This window comes from Natrix helvetica, assembly GCF_964273705.1.
Source record: "Natrix helvetica genome assembly, chromosome: Z".
NCBI lineage: Eukaryota > Metazoa > Chordata > Lepidosauria > Squamata > Natricidae > Natrix > Natrix helvetica.
Window position 1 is genome coordinate 53335127 of NC_138554.1, and position 26527 is coordinate 53361653.

At 40.5% G+C, this 26527-nt stretch overlaps 1 protein-coding gene across 1 annotated transcript in view; it reads left to right on the plus strand.

The window, feature by feature from the left end:
- Positions 1-26527, plus strand: part of GPATCH8 (G-patch domain containing 8) — a 103595-nt gene that overhangs the window by 19643 nt on the left and 57425 nt on the right. Inside the window, exons 2-3 of the mRNA XM_081932561.1 lie at positions 5349-5423; positions 15936-16008. Of these exons, the coding sequence (XP_081788687.1) occupies positions 5349-5423; positions 15936-16008 (148 nt within the window). The remainder of the gene's footprint in view (positions 1-5348; positions 5424-15935; positions 16009-26527) is intronic.

Consider the following 26527-nt stretch of genomic DNA (forward strand, 5'->3'; position numbering starts at 1 on the left):
CTTCAATGTGAATATGCAGGTGAGAAGCTCCTACCTCCTGTAGGCATTAAAATCCATACTCTTGGGACATCGGAAGAAACCCTGTGAGGAGACGCTGCTGCCGAAGTGCAGGAAATCTCTCCCCCACCCACAAGGTGCAGATCGTCCTTTCAAAGAGGAGTTTCACCAGGATGAAGAGGTGGCTGAAGGAGGCATTTGTGTCACCTTCATCCTGGTGAAACTCCTCTTTGAAAGGACGATTTGCAGGTTGGGGGGGGAGAGAGATTTCCTGCACTTCGGCAGCAGCGTCTCCTCTCAGGGCTTCTTCCGATGTCCCAAGAGTATGGATTTTAATGCCTTCTTTTCCTGTTCCGTGGACGGAATTGTGAGCTGTGACTGCCACCGTTAGGCAAGGATGGCATGAGTCATTTGGGTTGTGTTGCTTGGGCTCCGGCTTCTTTTGCAGCAGCGATTGGCTGCAAAAGTGACCAGCATTTGCTGTAGGTAGAGGTGTGAGCGGCACCCGCGAATCAGCTGTTTTGTGAACTGAGCGGCCCAACTGATCCGATTAAGGGGCCAAGAAGCCCTGAGGTGACTGGGGAAGGGAAGGGCTGCCCCCTGTTCTGGCTAAACCCACCCCTTCACTAGGGCTTATTTTAGGAGGAGGGTTTATATTTTTGGCCATCGCGAAAATCTGGCATGGCCTTAGTTTCAGGACACGTCGTATTTTCGGGGAAACACAGTAGCCCTTCAAAGTTGCTCAGATTAGGCAACAGGCTTCACAAGAAGACTAGAAGTTTGATTTATAGAGCAGGCTATATTAACAAAATCTTTCAAATCTGATTGTATTTTCCTCCCTTTCCCCTGTGAGTCAGGGAAAAGCCAGTTTGAATCTCTGCCTACCGGTAATACTACTGCCTTTCCATGGTGCAAATAATGATGACTTTTTTGTTTTTATAACAACTTCTGAATAGTTGCATCAAAGCCATCTCCATGGCATGATTCTAGTTACAGCCTGGAAGATCCAAAATATATTGGTCCTTATTCAATGATACTTCGGTACACATTGTTAATTGGTTCTGGGAGGTGTGACAAGTACTAAAAACCATGAATGCCAAACAAAGCACATGACCCTTTGTTTCAGCTGGGAAGGACTTTCTGTCTTGTCACTTTTCCTATGTCAGTGACCTTCCCAGCATGGCCATCTTCTTCACGTCCTTGCTCTGCAACCTTTGAAGTTTCCTGTCCTTCCTCTGCAGTCGTCCCCCTCTTTCTTTTGCAGAAACCTTCCCAGCATGGCCGACTTCCTGTCCATTTTCCACAGCCATCCCTCTTCCTATCACAGCTTGTTGAGTACCACACAAACAAGTACCAGGACAATGCATTGAGTATCAAATTCAGTGAGTTTTGAAACAGACAAGTGTTGAAGTACCACTATACTGGAAAATCCAAACAGCCTGACATTTGGATGGCTTCTCTCATTAATACTAAAAATTCACTTGGTTTGTGTGAAGCTGCACTTCATTATAATAGCTTATACTGAAAAACAGGATTGAATTGGCAAAAAAATCACAATACATTAACAACCTTAGTTTGCAACTATAAATGCTAAGTAAGTCTAAATCAAACAAATGCTTTAATCAAATCATCATATTAAACCCTCATGATGTTTGCTCAATTAATCCTTGTTAACTTGAACACAGCCAATATGGCATGTTAAGCCATGATTTATGGCCTGGAATGTTGTTTAAACGTGGTCTAAACATGGTTCTTCATTTGCCTATTGATCCTGGGAATTTCTAAGAAAGATGCAGAATTATTCCTGTGGCCTTACATTTAACAAGGAGATTCTTATTCGGTGAGGAATAATGCTCAGTACTGTAGCTCTAAGCCTTAAATACTTGGAAGCAAGATGGTTAGGAAGAAACCTGAACGAATATATGAAGAATAGTTGCAGGAACTGGGTATGTCTAGTTTAATGAAAAGAAGGACTAGGGGAGACATGATAGCAGTGTTCCAATATCTCAGGGGTTGCCACAAAGAAGAGGGAGTCTCCAAGGCACCTGTGGACAGAACAAGAAGCAATGGGTGGAAACTGATCAAGGAGAGAAGCAACTTAGAACTGAGGAGAAATTTCCTGACAGTTAGAACAATTAATCAGTGGAACAGCTTGCCTCCAGAAGTTGTGAATGCCCCAACACTGGAAGTCTTTAAGAAGATGTTGGATAGCCATCTGTCTGAAAAGGTATAGGGTTTCCTGCCTAGGCAGGCGGTTGGACTAGAAGACCTCCAAGGTCCCTTCCAACTCTGCTATTGTATTGTATTATTGATAGCAGAGGGTGAAGGCGCTCGCCTTTGCCCTTTGCTGCAGGTGCTGCTTTATCACATGCCTACTTTCATTCTCTGGCCCCTCACTTGTCTTGGCGGCATCCCGGCGATAGGAGCTGAGCCAGGGAAGGAGGCGTGCAATATGGCAGTCCTCGCCACCAAGGGCAAAGGGGAGCACTTTCGCCCTCAGCTATCGCGCACCTTCTCTGCCTTCCCCAATGAGCAAAGGAGGCACCAGCCACTAAACCGCCTGCATTCAAACCAGACTGCCTCCTCACACAGGCTCTGTGAAGGGAGAAGGAAGGTTTCTCCCAAGACCTGCTTCCCTTACCTTGCAGCGCAGTTCCGGGATGGCAGAATATATTTTCTTTTGCTGGTACGGGGGCGTGGGCAGCCTGCTACCAGTCCGGTCTGGTATACCAGATTTTCACTACCTCTTCTGGTGTACCGTACCATACCGGGAGGGACCCACCTCTGTTCCTAATGCTGCCCACCAGATTCTTGCAAGGAAACAGCAGGATGTTAGAAGTCGTTTCTGATTCCATTCGTTTTTTGCCTGCCCTTGATTACTATGTTCCTCTTGTTTAGGTAAAGAAATACTTCTGATATGATAACCCAGAACATTGGACATTTAGTAGGATGTAATAATAGAAAATTGAAAGCCTGCCAGATAATTTCTCTGCCCCCTCTTATACCAAACAGAAGCAGGGTGGGGTTATTTTGAGTTTCTTACCCCCTTGTCTTTCCCAAGAGTGTACTGTTGTTTATTTAATATTAATTGCATTCCTTCTTCAAGATTATTTCAAGATTATTTTACACTACAACGATTAAAAATACAAATTATAAAATTTAAAAATAATACCAAGATAATTAAAAACAATAGAAACAGAAAAGATAGTATTGGTACTGGTTTTTTTGATGCCCAAAATAAGCGCTTGGCCTTATTTTTGGGGAGGTCTTATTATTTTTTAGGCCCAGGCGGGGGTGAGCATGGTCACCTCATGGCTGCTGCTGTGTTGCAATATTTTCAGGGTGGGCTTATTTTAGTGCATGCGCTCAAAAACCCGATTGGGCTTATTATTCGTGGAGGTCTTATTTTCAGGAAAACAGGATAGAAATAAACTTTAATGAAAGATAATTAATTAATTAATTAATTAATTTATCAGACTTATTAGTCGCCCCCTCTCCCCACAGGGACTCGGGGCGACGTACACAAGCAACAGTCTACGGACTACAAAGGAGGAGGTAAAAATAAATAAATACAATAATCAGAGAAGTTAAAACCCCAATAAGAATAAAAGTTTAAAAGCTAACATTGACAATTAAAATTAACCAAGGGGTGGAACAGTTGTCGAGATTATGCCAGGCCGACTAGCCGAAACAGGTGGGTCTTCAGTTTACTGCGGAAGGAGTGGAGATCGGTTGTTGTCCTGATGTCTGGGGGGAGGTCGTTCCAAAGGGTGGGACCCGCCACAGAGAAGGACCTACTCCTGGGCACCGCCCTCTGACAGTCTCTAGAGGACGGCACCCGGAGAAGGCCCTCTCTGTGTGAGCGAATGGGCCGCAGGGATGTATGGGGCAGGACACGATCCCGCAGATAACTAGGCCCTATGCCATGGAGCGCTTTAAAGATGGTGACTAACACCTTGAAGCGCACCCGGTAGGCCACAGGAAGCCAGTGCAGCTCGCGCAGGAGAGGTGTTATATGGGAGAACCTCGATCTCCCCATGATTACCCGCGCGGCTGCATTCTGGACCAACTGCAGTCTCCTCAAGGGGAGCCCCATGTAGAGAGCATTACAGATGTAGGGTTTTGACAATTTACAATATACTGGGTGAATGGGAAACGAAATATGCTTCCTTAAAGAATGTATTCCATTGCCTGGAGCTGATCAGGTTAACACCTTAAAATAGAGGACTGCTGGTGGGGGAGGGGATGGAAACATTAGGATCTGATTTAGTTAATTGGGCAGGTTCATAGCAGGAGAATCTTGTCTCTAAGATTGTCAGAATATAAGCCATTTAGGATTTTAAAGGTCAACTGACCTTTAAAAGATTTTGATTGAAAGAACTCCCAGTAGCTAACTATAGATGCAGTGAACCAGAATTCTATCTGAACATCCAAATAGAACATCTCTTGTACCCAAGGCAAAGACAGTGTGTTCTCTGTAGAGAAAGCCTGCATTTGGGCAAATGTTTTAGCAATCTCAGTTCTGCAAATATTACTAGTAAGTACAGTTGTTACTTTTGCAATAATTCTTAAAGAGGTGCTAGTTTTAGTAGGTGCAGGACAACAATAAAAATGCAATCTTGGAGGAACAAAAGCAGCTGAAAATCTCAGAATGTGCAAGAATGTAAAATAAAAACAGTGATATGTTTTCTTCTGTTTTACTATTGAGAAATGGAAACAAAAATTGTGGATTTTAATTCTTTGGAGTTATTCTCTTTAATATAATCTAGCTTTTTAAATTGGTGAATATTGATAAACAGATTCAAAATAAAAAATATTTGAGGTTAAAGATACGTGGAAAAATTCAAAAATTACTATTCTAAGCTTTATTTGCCTTTTATGGAAGCTTATTTATGGCAGCACAGATGCTTATGGCCATACTGTTATTGTGATATTTATTAAATTTATTTAATAACTGCTTAATGTGCTTGCTTTATATGAGATTTGCAGAAAAATATGAGAACTGAATTGCTTTGAAATGTGATGCATCTTCATCTAACATTCAGTTAACTGTTGCTCTGTGGAGCAATGACTACGCTTGGGTGACTTGGTGTGTCAGTAAGTAATCTCAAGATATTAAAATATCTAGTAAAATATGCCATGCAATTGTTGCATTATGTGGATACTAGATTAGAATTCTCCGTCTTTTAAGACATAATAAACTGAGCTGATACAAAGCTGTTAAATATAATTAACAGATAAAGTAGGCTGAGAAAACTATAGGTAGTAATTGTAATGAGCATTTTAACAGTAACTCAAGCACAGTTGTTTATATCACAATGAGGGACTAATATATGATTCTTCTCTTGCAGGGTAATCACTTTGATCAGTATGAAGAAGGCCACCTGGAGATTGAGCAGGCGTCATTAGACAAGCCTATAGAATCGGTAAGACCTAATTTTTTTTATTTCAAGCCCCTGGCAAAGCTAGGTAGTGCTCACATATTCTTTGTCTTAAATGCAGTCACGTTCTTATTAGAAGAGATAAATACTAGTGTATTTGCCAATCTTACATTAATGTTAAAATAAGGTAGATCATTAAGGGTTGTTCTTTTGAAAATTGTTTAAATCACATTAATAAATCAAAAGCCTAACATAACAAAATAACTACTTTAATTTGCAGATTAATCAATATTGAGAAGTCTTATATATTTAGTTTGGCCCAGGGAAGGAGAATACAGAATAAAAACAGCAACATTGGCATAAATAAGTGGCAATCGCAAAATAATACTACTGTCATAGTTTTTTATATTTTAAAAGATCTTCTATTATGAATTTGCTAAAGAATATCTACAGACAAGGAAGAATGAAGTCTCTGCCTTGTTTGCTTCTCCACTTATTTTTTCTTTTATGCATCTTTCACTTTTGAATTTTCACCTCATATCATACTTCTGAATTGCTTTCTTCTTTTGAAATAAAATAGTTATAGTTTCTACTGCATAAATATCTTATTTGAAATTCGGCAGTTTAAAGGATTTGGATGAGGCTCTAAGTATAAAAATAAAGTAACCTCCCCCCTTCCAATATTTTTAGAACTGGAATAAAGAATATCTAATCTATTAAACATTTTTCTCTTCTCCATCTCTTTAGTTTTTTTGATGTACAGTATCTTTAGTTTAGGAGTTCCCAAGCACCCTAATCTTGTCATCACCTGTTAGTCTCAGGACAGATTTGCATTTGCCAACCTCCTTCTTATAGTTAGCACTTGCTTAACAATGCTAATTGGGACAGGAAACTTTGATGTTAAGCAACAGGATTGTAAATTTTAAAAAAGTTACACGACTGTGCTTGTTCCGGCAGTCCTGGAAATGATGACCTCTTGTCACTGTGACATGTGACTTCCTGATGGCTTCCCATTGACTTTGTTTGTCAGATGTTGACAAGGACATGACGATGATAACAACAAAGCTCCAATGGCTATAAATATGAGGACTGGTTATAACTACTACTTGTTCAGTGCTGTTATACGTTCAAACAATTGTTAGACTAACTGTTGAACAAGGACCACCTGTATTACATTCCTCCCTCTTGTGGCAAATTGTAATTGTCCTTGGAATTTTTGCACTGTGGGTAGACACATGGCCTAATCTGTTCTTGGCATAATCTGTAAGGCAATTCTATAATAAAGAACTAAGAAGTAAGTAATAAAGACAATTCCATGAGATACTCGAATCTTTCTTAGGAGTCTTGGAATCCACAGATCCCTAAGAATATTAATATTTTGCCCCATTTTTTTATTATTTGAAAGGTAATTATCTAAAACTAGGGAAGAGAACAAGGCCATATTGACCTTTGTCTTAGTCTAGTATGATAGTCCTCAATTTACAACAGTTCATTTAGTGACTTTACAAAGTTACAACACTACTGAAAAAAGTGACATGACCATTTCTCACCATTGCATCATCCCCATGATTACATGCTCAAAATTCAGACACTTGGCAACTTTCATATTTATGAGGGTTACAGTGTCCCAGGGTCATTTGATCATCTTTTGCAACTTTCTGACAAACAAAGTCAATGGAGAAGCCAGATTCACTTAACAACTGTGTTATTAACTTAACAACTTCAGTGATTCACTTAACAACTGTGGCAATAAAGGTCATAAAATGGGGCAAAGTTCACTAAATAGCTGTGTCGTTTAACAATAGACATTTTGGGATTAACTGTGATCATAAATCAAGAACTACCTATATTGGAATAGCAGAGTAACCTAGCCAACATTATTAACAGTGGTTGCTTTCCTCAACTTTTTTAGTTAATTATTTTTCAAACCACAGTATTCATTTCTTCCCCTATATTTAAGTCAGTTCCTACCATGTCCCAATGTAATCTCTCTGGTCATATCTTCTTTGGATCATTAATGCATATAACCCTCAGCTATGAAGAAGTTAAAAGGGAACTCAGTTAAAATTTTACCTAAAGGTTACTAACTCTTATTCTAAATGTCACTGCATTCATGAATGATTAAAAATCTACAGTATTAAGAAGCCATATATTCTATATATTTTTTAATCTACGTATATATATATATATATATATATATATATATATATATATATATATATATATGCATACAAAAATTAAAATATATACACAGATTAAAATATATACACAGATTAAAAATATATACCTGCTTTCCTGTTTAATAGATTGATGTTTGTGTGTGTGTATTTGTGTGCGTGTTGAGATATTCACAGAAATTTACACAACTTGGGGTGTTCGACATTTTTTCTTTCACAGCAGTTGGTCCAAATTAGCTAAGCAGCCATGACCTGGTTTGTATTTGCACGGTCTGCATTTTTAATTTCTTTTCTAGGGTTTCCTTCCCCCTTCTCCGCCCCCCTTCCCATTTCTTATTTCTGTTCTTCTGTCCAACAAACACTGCATTCAGTATCTATTCATTGTGCTGGCATGATGCTAGAATTAGGCATGATAGTCATTGGTGACACATGAAATAATGCTGCAGAGAGGGTGGGAAGGATGGTGGTAATGCAGCTGCATTTGATTCTGTTGAATAATTCAGCTTTGTTTGCATGCATAAGCACACATATCAATTGAAATGCAAAGCCAGTTTCCCTCTGTAAATGTCATGAAATAGTTAGTTTTGGAGCAATATTGTATGGCGTATTGGAGATGTTATTACAAGGTAAATGTCTGTGTGATCCATAATCATAATGCTCACAATATACATATTGCTGACCATCCTAAAAGAAATGTAATAAGAAAGCCCGGTGCTATTTCATTGCAGTGCATCAGTGCATCAAGATACATTGCAACTTTAAAAGGATCATAAGAGCCCAAATGTTTGATTCTGATCCACAGATCTGAATAATGAATTAAATCCGTAACCTTACAAACCAATTTTCCCAAAAGTCTAAAAACATGAAAGAGTTAACACTCTTTCTCAGGAGCAGAGATTCTAGAATCTATAAGTATTGCTGATGTGTTCCATGGTATATTTTTTCTTAACTTTATACAAATTATTAATTTTTTACTTTTTGTATTGTTTGGATCCAGAATGAATTATTTAAATTTTGGAATTGGACAAATGTATTACTATTTAAACTCCATTGATTTTAGTGGAAACTAAATATGAATTTATAGAACTCAAGATTTGAGTCAATTTATTTTCAGTCATCACAATTTATATCAAAAATAGATTATTCACATTTACTGTAGAAAATTTGAACTAGATTTTTGGAATTTAGTGTCTCTGATGTTTAGAAACTTAAAGCTGGTGTTATCTCAATCAAAACTTCTTTTGATTTAGATAGGTAGGTAGGTAACAAAGTAAGTAATTGTTACACTATTTTTTGAAAAAATCTATACTATAGATTTTAGCTTTAGCTGTACATTGTGCTAAAGCAGAAAGTTTGCTATATTCTGATGCAAATAAAGCCCACTGTGTTTTGCAAGAAAAAGTTTTGGCTTAATGGGATATGTGAATTTTGCCTTTACAGAAATATTTCAGAAAATTTCAGAGAAAAATATATGAGGATAGAGTTAAGAACTGAAAAGACCAAAACTATTGACTTTTAGATATTAACAAAGTAATGAAGATTGTTTAATCATTACCAGGAGAAAAATACTTTTCCAGGTTCACCATGATTTAAATCCATCCTTTAGAAGAATATCTTGTGACTGGCAATTTCAATGGCTGCCTTTATTTTTTCAGCTCTGACTGTTTTTGCAGGTGAATGTCAGGGGCAGCAGCCAGCTCACAGAGAGGGATGGTTCTTGCAGGAAGCAAGAGGGACCAACTAGGGGTTGGTTCTAAGTGGTGACTTTTGTTTTTGTCTAGTAATGAAAGTACTGAACATTGTGCTGCATCCCATATTGAGTTCATGTGCTTGTATTATATTTGGTGCAAAAGTTAAGATTTTATTTCACAGATTTATTTGTTCAACTTCAGGTATAAAAATACAGTAATTTTTACTTGTATTGAAAACGTTTTCCTAGTACTGTATTGTTCGGAGTATAAGACGCACCGGAGTATAAGACGCACCAAGGTTTTGAAAAGGCAAATTAAAAAAAAAGTTTTTGCACTCTGCAGACCCCCCCCAAATGGCCCATTTTTCGCAAAAACGGGCCCGGTTTTTTTTCCAAAAAAAGGGCACGCATAGCCCTTAGGAGGCTTGTAGAGTGCTCCGGGGAAGGGGGGGGCAAAAATGAGCAAACGAAAGGGCATGGATAGCCTTTAGGAAGCTTATAGAGTGCTCCTGGGGGTTGGGGGGGGGGAATTGAGCAAAAAACTGCTAGTTCTTTGCTCATTTCTGCCCTCCCCAGCCCCCAGGAGCTCTCTGAACGCCTCCTACAAGCTATGCACAGCCATTTTGGTGAAGGGGGTGGGGTTTCGGGAGGCAAAAAATGTTGTATTCAGTATATAAGATGGACCCAGATTTTCGATCTATTTTTTGAGGGAAAAAGGTGCATCTTATACTCTGAAAAATATGGTAAATAAAATCCTTTTATTTCAGCTGGAACTAAAAATGGTTTTATGCACTGAACAATAGTAGGTAAAAATCTTCTAAAATATAAGTGGGTTTAACTTGCTGAAAACTACTGAGACTAGTTGGATCTGGCAGCAAAGTCCAAGGGAGAGCACAAATAATTTTAGAAAAATCTGGGGAATGGCTTTGCTTGGGAACACAGTTAAATTTGTATGTGGCTCTGCAGCATTATCTTTTGAGGTGATCCTGATTTGTATTGCTACAGAATAGAACTGGATGGTAGCTGTAAAAGATTAGTTTGGGAGTCTGCAGATCACTGCATTGATTAAGAATGATGTAGCTGAAATTAGTATTCATCATTTGGTAAAGAAAATAGAAAACTTATTGTGCACTACTTTGCTATAGACAGAAGTAAGCTTATGTTTAGGTCCATCTCCTTTGTGACACTATATTATTGAGAAAATTTATTACTTAATATTGAGAAAAGAAATTAGGTCAGTAACTGAATCCACAGGTAGGTATAAAGAGATTTCAGATTATCAATCCTTTAATAAAAAAAACCCTGTTATTTCAAGGATGAATTGAATCCCTCCAAGTTGGAACATTTTTTAGAACCTGGTTTTATAGAATTAGGTTTATCTTCACATTTTTTTCTTATTTTTTCTTCTTATCTTATTTATTAGTGTCAATTGTGACAGGGTTAAATCTAGCGGTACTATTCTGGTAATAGATATAATATTAGTCAACCCATATTAAGACCAGTTTACATCTATTCCTGTGAACAGCAAATCTATTCCTCACTGAGGAATAAAACAAGGTTTAAAAGAATATTGATAGCTATGTGAGGCAAAGAAAAATGGAACAGTCTGTTGTGTCCATTCTTCTGGTCAATTGATGCAGAGGGGTATTTAAAAATTGATTATTACAAATATAAATAGCACTCAGAAAATATTCAGGAAATAGGAAAAGTGATGTTCCAATCCCTGACTTATTCTGAGTGACAGAAACAAAATGAAGATTATTATACAACCATGTAGTTCTAGCATCCACTTTTGGCTCAAAAGTAACCTGTTTGAAAGCTGCTTAAGGATGAAGCTTTATACTTTGGGGCACTCAGATTACCTTGTAAAATCCTCTTTTAACAAGGGCTAAGAGTGGGACTGAACCTGAATTCTTGTCTGATACCTCAGACTCTGCCAATTTCAGTTCTTTTGGGGAAGAAATAAAAAGAGGAACCCGCATATGGGGGAAAGGTTTTATACCTTTCCTTGTTAAAAATAGGATTTATTTGCTTCAAGCTTTCTTTCTTTTTTTATCCTCTGCCATGTAGAGCCTGACTAGATAATAGATTTTTCCCACAGGTTAGTTCTCATGATGATTACAGTTTTAACTATTTATATTGAAAAGGGTAGCAATTTGAGCAAATACTTAACAAACAATGCACTTCTCCCCCTTTTTTTTCATTCATATCAATTGTGCTTCATATTAGCAAGGCTATTTTAATATTTTATTGAGATAGATAGTTTAGTTTCATGTTTTCTCCTTCTTGCTTAACCCTTGTCATATATTATTGGTGTTTATGATCATCAAATATTGTAGGCAAGATGGTCAAAATTATTTCTTAAACCCCCTTGTGGAATGCAAAAAGAAGAATATTGTAGTAATTGTGGGGATTTAGTTTTTGTCACATTGCACATCTATACTGATCTGTGGACTCCCCTGGATCCAAAATGATATCTGTATAGTACTGCCAATTTGATACTTAGCAGCTGCCTGTATATTGCCAAGCACTCTAAATATTGTGCTTTCTGCACATGCTGAATGATGTAGCACTACTCTTGGGCTTTTTCTCTCTTGCCTTCATTGTGTCATGCAGTAAGCTCTAAGTTTGGGGCTTTTGTTCTTTTTCTCCCTCCTATTTTGCATGGAAGCACCCTTTATAGCACCTAGCTGTTCCTGCTTATAAATTCTTTGATGCACAATCAGCATCCCTTTTGAAGCCACTCAGGAGGTGACAGTGACATTATTTTATTGTATTAAACAAAAATCTTTTTGAGGTAATTTAATTGAACTTTGTGTTCATAAACCCCTCTAATCCCCTCAAATGTATAACAGAATTTAGTAGGAGACAGTTAATTGCTGAAGATATCTAGTGAAGTGTTCTTACCTATTAGTTTTTTTTTAAGAAATGGTTTGATTTGTGTGCCTGTTTTATCCACAGAAGAATAATGTGAAGTCTGAAAATTTACACATCTCCATAAGTCATAGGAGTTTTATAGGATAGAAACTTCAACTTGTATGTTGAAGCGTTCAGAATCTCTTGAGTGGCTTGGCAAGCGTGGTGCTAATGTGTACAACCATCCTCAGTTTTATTCTCTTTCCCTATGTTCAGTTTTAATGTTTGTTTCTCTCCCTGCTCCTCCTCTTTCACAATGTCAGTCACAATGCTGTTAAAACTCCCAGCTAGTCTTGTGTTTATTTATGCGTTCATTCTTTTTAAAAACATTATTCGCAAGCAGTGAATAAAAACAAGACAAACACATTAAAAGCAACAAATTACCACTAGTTGGTTGGACAGTTTCTTACTTTGTGTTACATTTAACTGTTCTTTTGACAGCCCAGTTTTTAAAGCCAGGTTCGTATGGAAATGCTTTCACTCCACCTGCACTGCTTTTGGAAATAGCATAATGGCTTCATTTGTCTGTTACTTTTTAGTGCATTCATCACACAACATGTTTAGCACAATGTCTCATCTGAGCAATAATTGTTTCCTTTTGCAGGAATGGAAATACAACAGTTTTTTTTGTCAGAACTTCTTATTAATCTGATAGTAATACTAGTCAGTTAATAACTATCCAAAATCGCTGCATTTTTCTATATTTAGAAAAGTCAGTATTTAAAAAGATTTAGAAAAGTTTTAAACTGAAAGTATCAGCCAAAGAGACAATCTCTTAGTCTAATTCAGCCATTAGAAATCAGTAAAGCAAACACTAAGCATGGACAACAGAAGCAAAAATACAATAAGTGAAGGTGGAGAAGGGGAAGATAGGTAACCTGAGGGGGTGGGGGCGGAAGGAAGGGTTGATGAGCCTCTTATTTTTTCATAATATGGTCCCACTATTATTTTCAGCACCTCTAGTAGTCCTAAAGGAAAAGTATTGTATGTATTTATTTATTTAAAAATAAATCCACTGATTTTAATAGGATTTATGCCTAGATAGATATGCGTGAAATTATAACAATAAATACACACATATATAGATCTACATATGTGTGTATCAACTATCATCTGCCTACATACACACACGCGCACACACTATATGTTGAATCAAACTCCTGGCTTATCCAATCGGCTGTTTTATTTGTTTGAGATTTTAAGAGAAGGAGACTTCACCAGATTTATCATTTGAGAGCCAAGGGATCTTATATCTGCATTACAGGTGCATTATCATTATATGATGGCCAAATTTCAGAGATATTCTTACATACAATTAAAGTGATAACAATTGTCAGAATATACATCTTAATAATAAGAGCCTCACATTGTCCATGTCTGGCCTAGTGAGAGATAGAAGTTATAGATCAGCGATGGTGAACCTTTTTTGGCTCACGTGCCATAAGTGGGGGGAGCACAGGGGGGTTGTGTGCAGGCGTACCACACCCATAATGCAGTGCGCGAACCCCCCGAGTGCGCATGCGCGCACTACAGGTTTGACCCCACCATTTTTGCATGGTTTTTTCGCCCTCCCCAGGCTCCAGAGGCTTTATAGGAGCATGGGGAGGGCGAAAACAGCCCCCCCATTCCCTCCAGAGGCCTCAGGGACCTTCAGGACACTTCCTTGAAGCCTCCAAAGCAGTCAAAACGACCCTCCGAGCAAACTGGAAGTCACTTCCAGTTTGCTCGGAGGGTCATTTTAAGCACTCCGAAGGCTTCAGGGACCTTCAGGACACTTCCCTGAAGCCTCCAAAGCAGTCAAAATGACCGAGCAAACAGGAGGTGACTTCCGGTTTGCTCGGAGGGTCATTTTAAGCACTCCGAAGGCTTCAGGGACCTACAAGAGGCTTCCCTGAAGTCAAAATGACCCTCCGAGCAAACAGGAAGTCAATTCCCGAACTTCCGGTTTGCCCATAGAGCCGGGTTTTTGCGCTCCAGAGGCTTCAAGAAAGCTCATGAAGCCTCCAGAGGGCCTCCGGGGGGGGGGGGTGCGGAAGGCTCTTTTCGCCCTCCCCAGGTTCCTATAAAGCCTCTGGAGCCTGGGGAGGGCGAAAAATGGCTTTAAAAAAGGGTGAACTCAGCTGGCCAACGTGCGCATGCGCGCTGGCCAGCTGACAGGGCAGCGCCTCACGTGCCCTGACAAATGGCTCCGCGTGCCACCTGTGGCACGTGTGCCATAGGTTCGCCATCACTGTTATAGATCAACAGATATAGAGGTCATCTATTTCTACAAGGCTGCCTGAAGGGCTGGATTTAAATTAGAGTTCAACCCTGAAATAAATAAAATGGAATATTGAATTGAAGTAATTGAATTCAGGTAGAAGAAGCAGATTGACAGAGCTGTGTGTTTTTTTAAAAACCTCTTCTGTCTAATAGCATTAAAGATCCATTGCTGAAGATCCATTGCTAAAATAAGGGAAAGAGGTTCTGCAAGAAGATACATGATAAGAGTGTTAAGAAAAAGGGGAGCTAATTTATATTTAATTTCTTCAGTTTATATTCCAGGTGAAGAAAATAATTTTAGGGAGAGCATTTAAGGGAGATTCACCAGGAAACGGATAATTACCATATATGGCTCCCTGTAATCTTTCTCCTTCCTGTTAATATTAGGCAGACATGGGAATCCAGTGTTTTTCTTGAAATTAATTTCATCCTAGCTATGTATATGCTAGTTTCTTACTTTATCTTGATGTCAAAAGCTAACATTGAATTGCTACATTTACCTCTTATTAATTTTAGTACGTTTGATTTTCTTTTTAAAAGATGAGACATTATGCTTGTTGTGTTTTGTCCCTACAAGCACTAATGGTTCCTTGCTGTTTTAACCTGTTGCTAGGCCTGTTCATCCTAACATATTAGTATTTCTGTTAGTTTACATGTGTAATGCATCATCCGGTCTACGCTTGAGCTCATTTTATTTATATATACTTTGATTATTTCTAATTTGTTAATATTTTAAATTGAACTTTTGTATTTTTACTAACTTTGCTATCTTTTTCAATTTAATAATGGCTGCATGTTTTAATTTTCATATATATGTGTGTGTATATATATATATGTGTGTGTGTGCTTGTATATATGTATATATATGGTTATATATGCATATATATATATGTGTGCATATATATATATATATTTATATGTATATATTATTTTTTATTTGTAAAACAATCAAATCTAACATGGATTTTGCTCTGATTGTGTTTTGGTTTCTAGTGGTGGGGCAAGTCTGACACTTAACAACTTAACGTGATCTCTTCAAAGTCTGACACACAAACAAGTAAAAAATAAACTAAACACATTGTTAGTTAGTTTGTTTGTTTATTTGTTTTTACAAAAATCAAGTGGCGCTTTTTAGGTGATGGATATGATTGTATAACTAGATTGATTTAATGCTTTTTAAATGTCGATTTCTTTATTTTTCCCCATTGCTTTTTTTCCCTGTTATGCACAAAAGTTGCCCAGCACACCATCAGAAAGTATGATGATCCTTCCTGAACTCTGTTCCTGTGGAAAAATCTTACCAGCAGGTGTTCTAGTTTTTTTGTTTTGTTTTTATGTAAATATCTTTTCCCTTTTATTGGGCAATTGTTGCCCTTAAGTAGTTCTTATTTTATTTATTTTGCATGCATACATGTAGAAAACTACCTTGCTCGCCATGTGTTAAAATGTCATTGTAAAAGAAGAATATATTATTGGAATATTTTTGGTTTGTTTCTCTCTTCTGTCTGTCAGGATAATATTGGACACCGCTTGCTACAGAAGCATGGTTGGAAGCTGGGCCAAGGCTTGGGGAAATCTCTTCAAGGTAAGTAAAAATATATATAGCCATTAAAATATTCAATGTCCTTCAAATTAAATTTCCAGTTTAGATTCTTTCCCTCCCTTCTTGCCCTTGTACTTATCAAATTTTACATTTATCATTATTACACTCAGTTTCTTTTCATATATATATATAGTGTCTGTATTCTGAATTATGTATGTATATCAGGTTTTATTTAAGGGAAGTTGAAAGCTGGATATTGCAGCAGGAATATAGTATGGATGGGAAACCCATGCATCATTCTGTTATTGACACAAATTGTTTAGTCATTGTGTCACCATGATTTTATCATCACCTTTGGTGGATGAAACATGCAATAAATCTCTTCCAGAAAATAGTTATTTTTTTAACCTAGGAGGTGGTTCTCAACCTTACATATCTAGATTTTAGGCTAAAATTGATTATTATCTGCATTGCATTAGACAAAAATAGAATATTGTCTTCATTGGAGATATAAAACTCGAAACTACCATAGTAAATGTTAATCTAAATAGTAAGTTTCAAAACCTAAAGAAATCTGATTAATGCAAATTATTTGTTGCTATAATTTATTCACTTGAAGTTTCTTCTAAGAGGTTATGCATTTTGCTTAGAAGAATTTTATTATAATTAGCATTTACCCAATACAAACTTCTGATTTTTTCTTCCTAATTTAATTCCCCACCCTATCTCACATCATCCCATATTGAATGTTACTTTCTTTTAAGCTGTGGTACACTTCAGTTAGGTACCCATGTTTTTGATAACCAATACAAAGTTAGTAAGTAGCCATAAAGCCACAATAGGATAGGTAAAATAACAAGTCCATTATGAAAGTAGAATCCAAACATATATTGGAACTTACTACATTGCCTATCCTCTAATATGTTTCATTCCTATTATGCTCCAGTGCAGTTTACCCATTAATGAAAATGGTGAATTTTTTTGTACTATATGAACAATCCAGAATAATTATTAAGTGCTGCCTAGTGAGCTAAGCTATATTTATATGAATAAGAAAGCTCCTTGGTTAATTGATTATGTCAGGTTAATGATGATTTAATAGCTGACCAGCTGCTGTAATGCTGTAGTGATGATGCAATGGTAGTAATGAGTCAGCAGAGTTATTTGACTGTTACCACTTTAAGAGTCTGTATTATAAGAGAGGCCCCGTTGGGGCGAATCTTCTCCATGTGTGTTTCCATGCTGTAAATTGCTGATTGATTGTTTGACCTTTGCCTAGTATGTGTATGTATATATTCCTTATAGATAAACCACTATTTGAAAAACAAACCTCTCTTTACTGTATTTTGCTCCTGGGTTGTCTCAAAATAGTCACATTGTACACACACTGACAGGTTATGGGCCAGTCCAGAGAGAAGGCCAGAGTGATTAATGAAACTAGAGAAGAGAAGCCCAGTGAGATCTTGAGCCAGAGGGACAGAGCATCATGGTTTGTTAGTGGTTAGTGCTTGTAACAGAAACAAGCAACATGGCTTCTGTCAGTGTAATAGGAGGAGGTTTCATGCTGTCCTGGCTGAATGAGAATAACTACCTCTCCTGAAGCGTAAAGATGGAGATGTACCTGCAAAGGGAGGAGTTGTGGATGATAGTTACTAATCCACCAGCAGTCCTGGATGATGGAGACGGAAGAAGAAATGAAAAGGCATTAGCCAGCATAATTCTGGTATTAGTGGACAGTCAGCTGATACACATGAGGGGTCTCCATTCTGTGAAAGAGTGTTGAGAGGTTTTGTGCATTGTGTATGTTAGTGAGACTTTGGGCAGTAGAGTGTTGCTGACGAGACTGTATAAAGTACAACTGAAGCCGGGGCAGAGCATGTCCACACATCTACAGGTTATAAGAAAGACATTCCTAGAATTAGAGGAAAGAGGAATGACATTTACTGAGTCACACAAGGTGTATGTGGTTCTCAGTTCATTGGATGCTTCATGCAACATTCTTGTGACTAGCCTAGTCTCTGCAAGAGAGGGACCTAACCATGATGTATTTGATTGACCCAAAGGAAAGTTAAAGTTCCTTCCCTTGCACTCACATGTCCATCACATGGTCCAATCAGGTCACCATCCTAACTGAAGTTGTTTTCCAGTCATGCCTCTCCAGGTGCAGGCTGAATGATCTTGAATCCCAGCGAAAGAATGCTATTATGGCTATACATCTCACCCCATCGCAAGGGTGATATTCACTTACTTTCCTTACTGGCTTGCAAATGTGAGCGTGCACGCTTTGCTTGCTCACGCCCCATCCACACTGGCGCTCAGTCTTCCATGCATGCTCTTTGGCTTGAAAACATGCCTAAATATGACAACATAGAGCCAAAGTGGGTGGGCAGCCCAACAATTTCCACTACCGGTTCGGGTGAACCGGTCCAAACCGGCTGAATACCACTTCTGCTTGTTGCCATCCAACCCCCCTCCCAGTTCCCACAGTATGCCCATCCACCAAGTGTGACAGCCCTGAAGATCCAAAGAAAAAGGTGGGCTGACAGGCTGCCCCCCCTCAACCAATGAGTGTGTCCTGAAATGAGATGAATATAGGAGGTTAGTCCAGGCAATTCCTAACCACCTCTTCCCCCTCCAGGAGGACCCTTTGGCTTATTAGGAAATTTATCATGGAATTGTTTTAGTAGTCTATCTGCCTTCACATCCCAGCTCTTAACCCAGGTAGCTTCAGACAAAGGGTATCATTTCTAATGGACCAAATACTGCAACCGACCTCTATGTAATTTAGAATCCAAAATTTTCTTAATCTCATAATGGGTTTCTCCTTTCACTACCATTGGTTAGGTGCTGGGCGATCTTGTGGCCTCAGTCTTGAATGAAAAGCAGGTTTCAGCAAGCTGCTGTGAAAGACTGGATGCACTTTCCCCAGCAGGCGTCGAACTGTTACTGGGTTAATTACTTTCACTATTGGAAATGGCCCTAAGAACCTATGTCCTAACTTTTTGCTGGGCAATTTCAACCTTGTGTATTTGGTGGACAAACTTGATCTCCCAGATGGAAGGGGGGCTGCAGAGATAGGCGTATATCTGCTTGTTTCTTGCAAGGCATAAAGTGGGCTTGTTTAGAAAATACGTCTATCACAGTCCAGATGACTGTGTTTCCCCACTCTGGAGTTCAACTCTCTGGGAAATCCTTAGCGATTTCTTCCCAGGGCAGCTGGAGTCAGCTACTTATTGGAGAAGCCCAGGGAGATTTCCTGGCCTCATCTTCATGACGGTGCTGGTAGCACAACTGTTTACATAATCCTCCACACTGACTTTCATTTTTGGCCACCAGAACTGCCTCCGGGGTAGTGGAGGGTTTTTAGGAAGCCGAAATGACTGCTGAGTCAGGACTGTGCTGCAAGACCTGCAGCCTCAAGCTGGTGGGGACACATAGTTTGGACCCCTTCCAGGTCAGTTCTTCTCTTATGGTCAGGATATCCCAGTTATCATTAAACCACTAATTGGCTGAGAGTACAGCTTTTAGTGCAGCTGTTAGTTGCCCTGCCCTGGGGTCCCTTTGGTGTTTGGTTTGACCCCTGGGTGGTGACTTGCATTGCTGGTTGAAGATGGGGGATGATCCCATGGACGACTTCCTCCCGCCTATTATTGAATTGTGGCTTGCTGAAGAATGCGTCTGCTAGCAGTTCCCCCCCCCCCTCGCCAGATGTATTTTAGCTCAAAGTTGAACCTTTTGAAATATTGTGCCCAGCAGACTTGTTTGGGAGACAGTTTTCAAGGGGGGTGGGACTCGAGGTTTTTGTGATCAGTCCAGACCTCGAATGACACTTTGCTCCCTTCTAAGAAATATCCCCAGGAGAGGAGAGCCCAGCAGACTGTGTAAGTCTCCTTCTCCCAGATTGCCTACCTTCTCTCGGTGTTGGTGAGTTTTTTGGACACATATGCACAGGGCCAAAGCTGACCCTGGGGATCCTTTTGCAGAAGCACTGCTGCCACTTCTATGTTGTTGAACAATAAACTGTTGCTCAGGATCAGGGTGCTGGAGGATCGGCTCCTCGCTGAAGAGTGTTTAATTTCTTGAATGCTTTTTGGCACTTTAGTGACCAGGCCAGTGTTTGGGTTGGACACAGCTTTGAATGGGGGAGCTGTTTTCAATAGCTCTGTTAGAGGGAGGGCTACTTCTACAAATGCTGGAATGAATTGCCTATAGAAGTTTGCGAACCCGAGGAGCTGCTTGCGATTGCATGGAGGTTGCCAGTCCAGCACCACTTTCACTTTCCCTGGGTCCATCTCGATCCCCTCACTGGACACTGGGTAGCCCAAGCAGTCTATGGAATTCACATTTAGAGAGCTTCGTATAGAGCTTCGCAGTGAGGAGTTTTTTCAGTACTTGCCTCAGTTTAAAGTGCTCTTCCAGTACTTTACCAAATAGAAGAATGTTATCCAGGTAAATAGGACACCCTTGTCGAGGTGCTCATGCAGCACCTCGTTGATCAGCTGCAGGATTACGGCGGGGGCTCCCTGGGGCCCAAACAGCATGACCTTAAATTGGAAGTTGCCCAGCAGGCAGTTGAACGCAGTCTTCTCCATAGAGGTAGAGATAGCATCCAGGCACGGACGGTTACTAAGCGAAGCAGGTAGCAATAGCAGTGGGAGCAATCCACATCCGATCATAGGCTTCTCTTAGGTCTAGCTAGGTGAACAGCTTGCCCTTCACTAAGTGACTTAGCCATGTCCTTCATCAAGGGGAGGGCGTAGTTGTTCTCCACAACCTGGCATTACTTTCAGGAAAATCTGCACAAAGCCTCATCCCCCTGTCTTTTTTCTCTTTGAACAGCATGGGGGTTTGAATTTGGCAGGTTGAATGAAGCCCCTAGCTAAATTGGTGTTGATGTATTTTCTCAATTCAGTCATTTCTTTAGGGGTAATGGCTTTGGCAACTTGGCTCCGGGTACGAACTCAGTCTCATAATCTGTAGGGCGGGAGGGAGGAAGTTGCCGTCCTGCTCGCTAAAGGCGGCCATCAAATCCCGATATTTCTTGGGCACCTGAGGACAGACAGGAGCTCATCTGTGCTGGCTGCAGCGTTTTGCAGCCAGGTAGGGCCACCGAGGATTCGTGCCTGTTGGCATTTATTCAGCAGAATTGGTGGCAGTTGGCCAATGCCTATTCTTGGCTTTTGGTAGCCATCTTCTCACAAGTGGGACCCATCATTGGGTCCCATTTGTCCAGACAAGCGAGACTTAGTATGATCGATTCAGTCATTTTGGGGGCTACTACAAAATGTATGACCTCCCGGTGGCGTCCCATCTTCAGTCTAATGAGCTCTGTGACTAAAGTGTCTGGGGCTCTGCCTATTAGTGTCCCATCGACCTGCTCAAAGCATATGGGGTGTACCAGAAGCTTTGGGCTTATCCCTAGCTGTTGGACAGTTGGGGGGCTGATCAGACACCTGGTACAGCCAGTGTACCAGGGCCCCAGGTTCTGGCACTACTTAATGGAAAAGCTGTGGAGACTTAATGGAGAAGGGGCAGATGGCTTCACTAACCATCGAATTCTCTTCCCCAGTACTCCCACTGGTGGAGGCCAGAGAGGTCTCTGAGATTGGAGTTTCCTCCTCACCAGCAGGAAGGGGAGGAACCTCAATGGCTTGTTGGGTGATCCTTCCCTTATCTGGCGGCGTCCTTGGGGTTTTTCTTTCCCGAGATGCTGATGGAGTCCTACGTTGCAGTACCTGGAGCCAGGTACTCGGACACTCAGTGGCCTTGCTGGCCGCATCAGAAGCACTTGATCGTTCCTAATGGTGCCAGATGTGATGTTTCAGCTGGCTTTGCAGGTCAGAGCCCTCTTAGCTAGTTTCTCTGGGGTGGGCTTCTGGTGTGGGTGGATCTCTAGGTCCATGGTTACAGCCATCCAGTACCAGTCCTGTATGCTGTCCAGAACTCCCCTGTAGCCACAAGCTTGCCTGAGGTCCTGGTCTAGTGCCTCTTAGAAGTGATACACAAAGAGGTGTTCAGGCCAGTCTCCGCCCATACATCTGGACACTTCTGTGCATGCTCAGAAAGCGTTGTGCACGTGCGTACGAGCAAACCAGTAGTAAACAGAATTGAAACCCACCACTGTCTGGGGCCCATTCATAGTGTAAATGGGCTATACAGTCCGCTGCTTCTCCCTCATTCATATTGTCAGCAATTACCAATGCTATATCCTGATCAATCTGGTACTGGTCCCCGTAACAGTCAATGTGGGACCAAATCAGGTTCAGGAAATAGTCCAGCTTCCCCAGGGTTCCGTCGAACATTGCTCTGAACCTTGGGGGAGGGGTGGCTGCCGATATAGGCTGCTGGGCCAATACCAGCTGTGGGACCGGGGCTGGCATCCACTAGTGTACCCACCCTTGGCAGGGGTAGAAGGCCCATCCAGGGGGGATTTGGTTGGTGGAAGGCTGTCTGACAGCCGGCTGGCATGCTCCAACAGTTCTCCCTGCAATCCCAGTTTGGATTGGCCCAGACGCCCTGGCTACTATGCAGCGCCGACTCCTATAGGAGCTGTCATCCCGGTGGACCAGGCCTGACGAGGAAGGCTAAAGTGTGATCCACTTTGTTCCTGGCTCCACTCTGGATGGTCGCAGCTCCTGAGCCCGGAAAAGTGAACGTGGGTTAAGCCAGGACGCAGCTGGGCTGGCTGGTTGGGGAAGGTAGTACACTGCTTTCCATGCTGAGCTGGTCCAAAAGACCCTCTAGTGAACGGCTCCTCAATGGTGACTGGACACCCTATTCTCTGGATTCACTGGGCTCAGGAGGCCTTGTCGCTCTCCATTCGAAGGCTTGGGCACGTTCTACTCTGATTGTTGCAATCCGAGGTTCCTTAAGAGTTGGCCTGACTTCCAACTCCAGAGGCAACGCAGCCCCTGCAACTTCGCCCCATAGGGAAGGATCCAACTGAGCAATCTGCCAGGACACCAGCTCTTTGGACCAGGTGCCTCGCCAACGCTCAGCCTCCATCGCCTCCACTGCTGCTACCATGTTCTCCGAAGGGGAATAGATGGTCTCGAGGATGACCTCTGAACTAATCCCTGTAGCTCCTTTCCTAGTTGTCATCTTCTCCTCCATCTTCCATGAGTCTTTGGGCCGCCCAGCAATCAGGTCGTTTGGGGCTCAGGACCCGGGACAGCACCCCATGGAGCAGGGAGCTGGGTTAAGTTTTTAAAGGAGATTTAGGTTAATGTTATATTCCAAGTAACACCCCCAACTAAGTAAGACTGAGGCAGGCATTTCCTCAAAGCTCCATTTTATTAGAGATGTCCTATTGGCACATCTGGGAAAATCCGAATCTGAAACCTCCCGGGTTTCCCCACCCAAGGAAAGTCAAAAGTCCCTTCCCCTGCAACCACATGTTCATCACATGTCCAATCAAGTCACTATCCTAGTTGGAGTTGTTTCCCAGTCACGCCTTTCAAGGTGCAGGCTGAACAACCTTGACTCCCAGCTAAAGAATGTTGCTGTTATGGCTATACATGTCACCATCCAAACCCCCCTCCCAGTTCCCACATCATGCCCATCCACCAAGAGTGACAGTCCTGAAGGTCCAAAGTAAAAGATGGCCTGCAGGGCTGACACTGAGACTGTGAAGCGGTGCTGACACTGAGATAGTGAAGCGGTGCTACATACATGGTTCTACAGAGCTTCTCCAGAGACGCTGCCCTGAGGAGAGAAACAGAGAAGCAGCGAGACAAGGGCGTAGGGCTACTCAACACATGAGGAGTGGTTCTCCATCATCGTTTCCCCTGGCAGCAACAGCGTTTGAAAACACCAGAAACATTTGAGTGTTGGACAGGGGGGTGAGTGAGCATATTGCTAATAATCTACGAACGTTTTCTGGCTTGAGACCAGCTAAGTACCTGAGATAGGAAAAACATTAGACAATGCCTTATATGTACCTGACCTGGATCATAACCTGTTGAGTGTTTCCAGGTTAGACAGTCACGGGTATGAAATACTGTTTGCAGGAGGACAGTACTCCATCAGGAAAGATGGAAGAATTCACTCACGAGGGTTTAAACATTCTAGGAAGACAGGAGAATGGTTGTGCACGAACACTTATGAACACTCACACACATGACAACTGTGTACATTTATGGCACAGGAGATTGGGGCATGCGAGTTGCAGAGTACTGCAGAAGATTCCAAACCTAGCTGAGGGGCATAAGCCAAAGCCAAGGCAGTGCAAGATATACTTAGACTGTGCTATTTATAAAGAGGCAAAATCCAGGGTGTATCCTGTGAGTAGGAAAAACTCAACACAAAGAGAGTTATACCTAGGAGACCTGGAAAGGTTTAATAAAGGTATACCTCCTGATCAATTCACTGCAAATGGGATTAGAGTAGGTAGTATTCGTAATGAATCCCGTAAGTACTAAGAGATATGGTCATGGTCATTGCCTAAAGAAAAACAAGATAAATGGAGGAAGTTAAAGAAAATGCCTGGCATACAGATAAGCCAACTGAGGAAACTGAACTAGTGGAAAAAAAATGAAGGTATTCAGCCACAAGATGGTGAATAGGTTGTAATATAAAGTAATGAGACACAGTGTACAGAGTCATCTAAAAAATGAAAGTAGGAGCAGTTCCAGCATCAGTAATAATAATGGCACTAGTAGTGTTTGTAGCAGTGAGAATAGAAACCAAAGCAGGAGGTGTGGACATAATAGAGATAGAAAGCATCATGAATATGTTAAAGCAGTCAGCTGTTCAGCTTTAAATGGGAGGAGTGTCAGGGTAATCAGAGGTGGTATTCTGCCACTGGTAATGGCAGTGGCAGGAAACTCCGTCCACCTACCCAGACATCATCAGGGACACTCTGCGTGCGCACAAAGTTCTGCGCATGCACAGAAGTGCGCGCCCTCCCAATTCTGAACCAGTAGCGAAAATAGGAGGATTTCATGCCTGAGGATAATGATGATTTAATAGATGACCAGCTGCTGTAATACTGTGATAATGATGCAATGGTAGTAATGAGTCAGCAGAGTTATTTGACTGTTACCACTTTAAGAGTCTGTATTATAAGAGAGGCCCTGTTGACCTTTGCCTAGTACGTGTATGTATATTCCTTGTAGATAAACCACTATTTGAAAGACAAATCTCTGTTTACTGTATTTTGCTCCTGGGTTGTCTCAAAATAGTCACACTGTACACTGACAGATTAAGATATAGAAGTGGTTTCATATGGTTCCTGAATTGGAAAGACCGTTCTTTTCAAAGAACAAAATTGATTGCAATGAGAAATTCCTAAACGACCGTATTTTTCGGACTATAAAGACACACCAGAGTATAAGACACACCAAGATTTTGAAATGGCAAATAAAAGACCTCCCAAAAACGGTTCATTTTTTGTGAAAACGGTCCCATTTCTTGTCAAAAAAAGGGCATGCATAGCCTTTAGGAGGTTTATAGAATGCTTCTGTGGGCTGGGGGGGGGGGCAAAAATGAGTAATAAGCAGCCCGTTTTTTGTTCATTTTTGCCCTCCCCAGCTTCCAGGAGCACTCTGGAAGCCTCCTAAAGGCTATGCATGCCCATTTTTGCAAAGGGTGGTGGTGGTTCAGGAGGCAAAAAAATGCTGTATTCAGTGTATAAGACACATCCATATTTTCACCTTTTTTGAGGGAAAAGGGTGCGTCTTATACACTGAAAAATATGGTACATTGTCTGATGTTTGTGTACCTGCAAATTAGTTCAATTTAAGATTAAACAGACCCACACTAGTGTGTGTTTATTGTTTCTACTTTATCACATATTTTTAACATATTCTGTATTTACCGAGTTGCAATTTAAAGCTAAAATGTTGTGGTGTTCTTGAATGCATATAAGCATGGTTTTAGTATTTTTTTAATTATTAAAATGTGTCCTTTCTCAGGTTTGCAATGGCTTCTCCTTTCTGTCATTGCATTTGCATGCATACATGGTTGCTTTGTTTTACTATGTGTTACAAAAGCAAAACAACTGTGTATGCCTACACATGCAGTATGCAGGAGCAATTTCTAAAGCAGCCATGCGAGTCTGAAAATTCTATGGTTACTATGATGATTTTAAAAATTGCTTCATCAACACCACAGCACACTTTGAAGAACCTCTTCTGAAAGCTATTGTCTATTAGCTTTCATTTTTATGTCCCTGCTGACATGAACCAGAGTGTTACAATTATCTGTTCTATCTAGAAGACTCATTTAAGCTTCTTATCTAATGAGAATTGGTATACTAAAATCTACTCATTAAAATCTATCCAAGAACAGTAACTGAAATTTCTGAAAAGTAAAATAGAGGTATTTTAACTTTTTGTTCTTTAGAGAAAATATTGTATAGCAGAATTTATTTTTAAAAAACATAACTACGCAATACTTTTGTAAGCATTTAATGTAATGCTTCATTCAGTCACATTATTCTATTTTTCATGCTAGATTTTTGCAAAATTCTACTTATAATATCTAGTTAATGTCCTCTTCTGCTAAATGATCTTGATGCTCTAAAAAGGAATTTATATGGTCACCCTTCTTAATTTGGTCA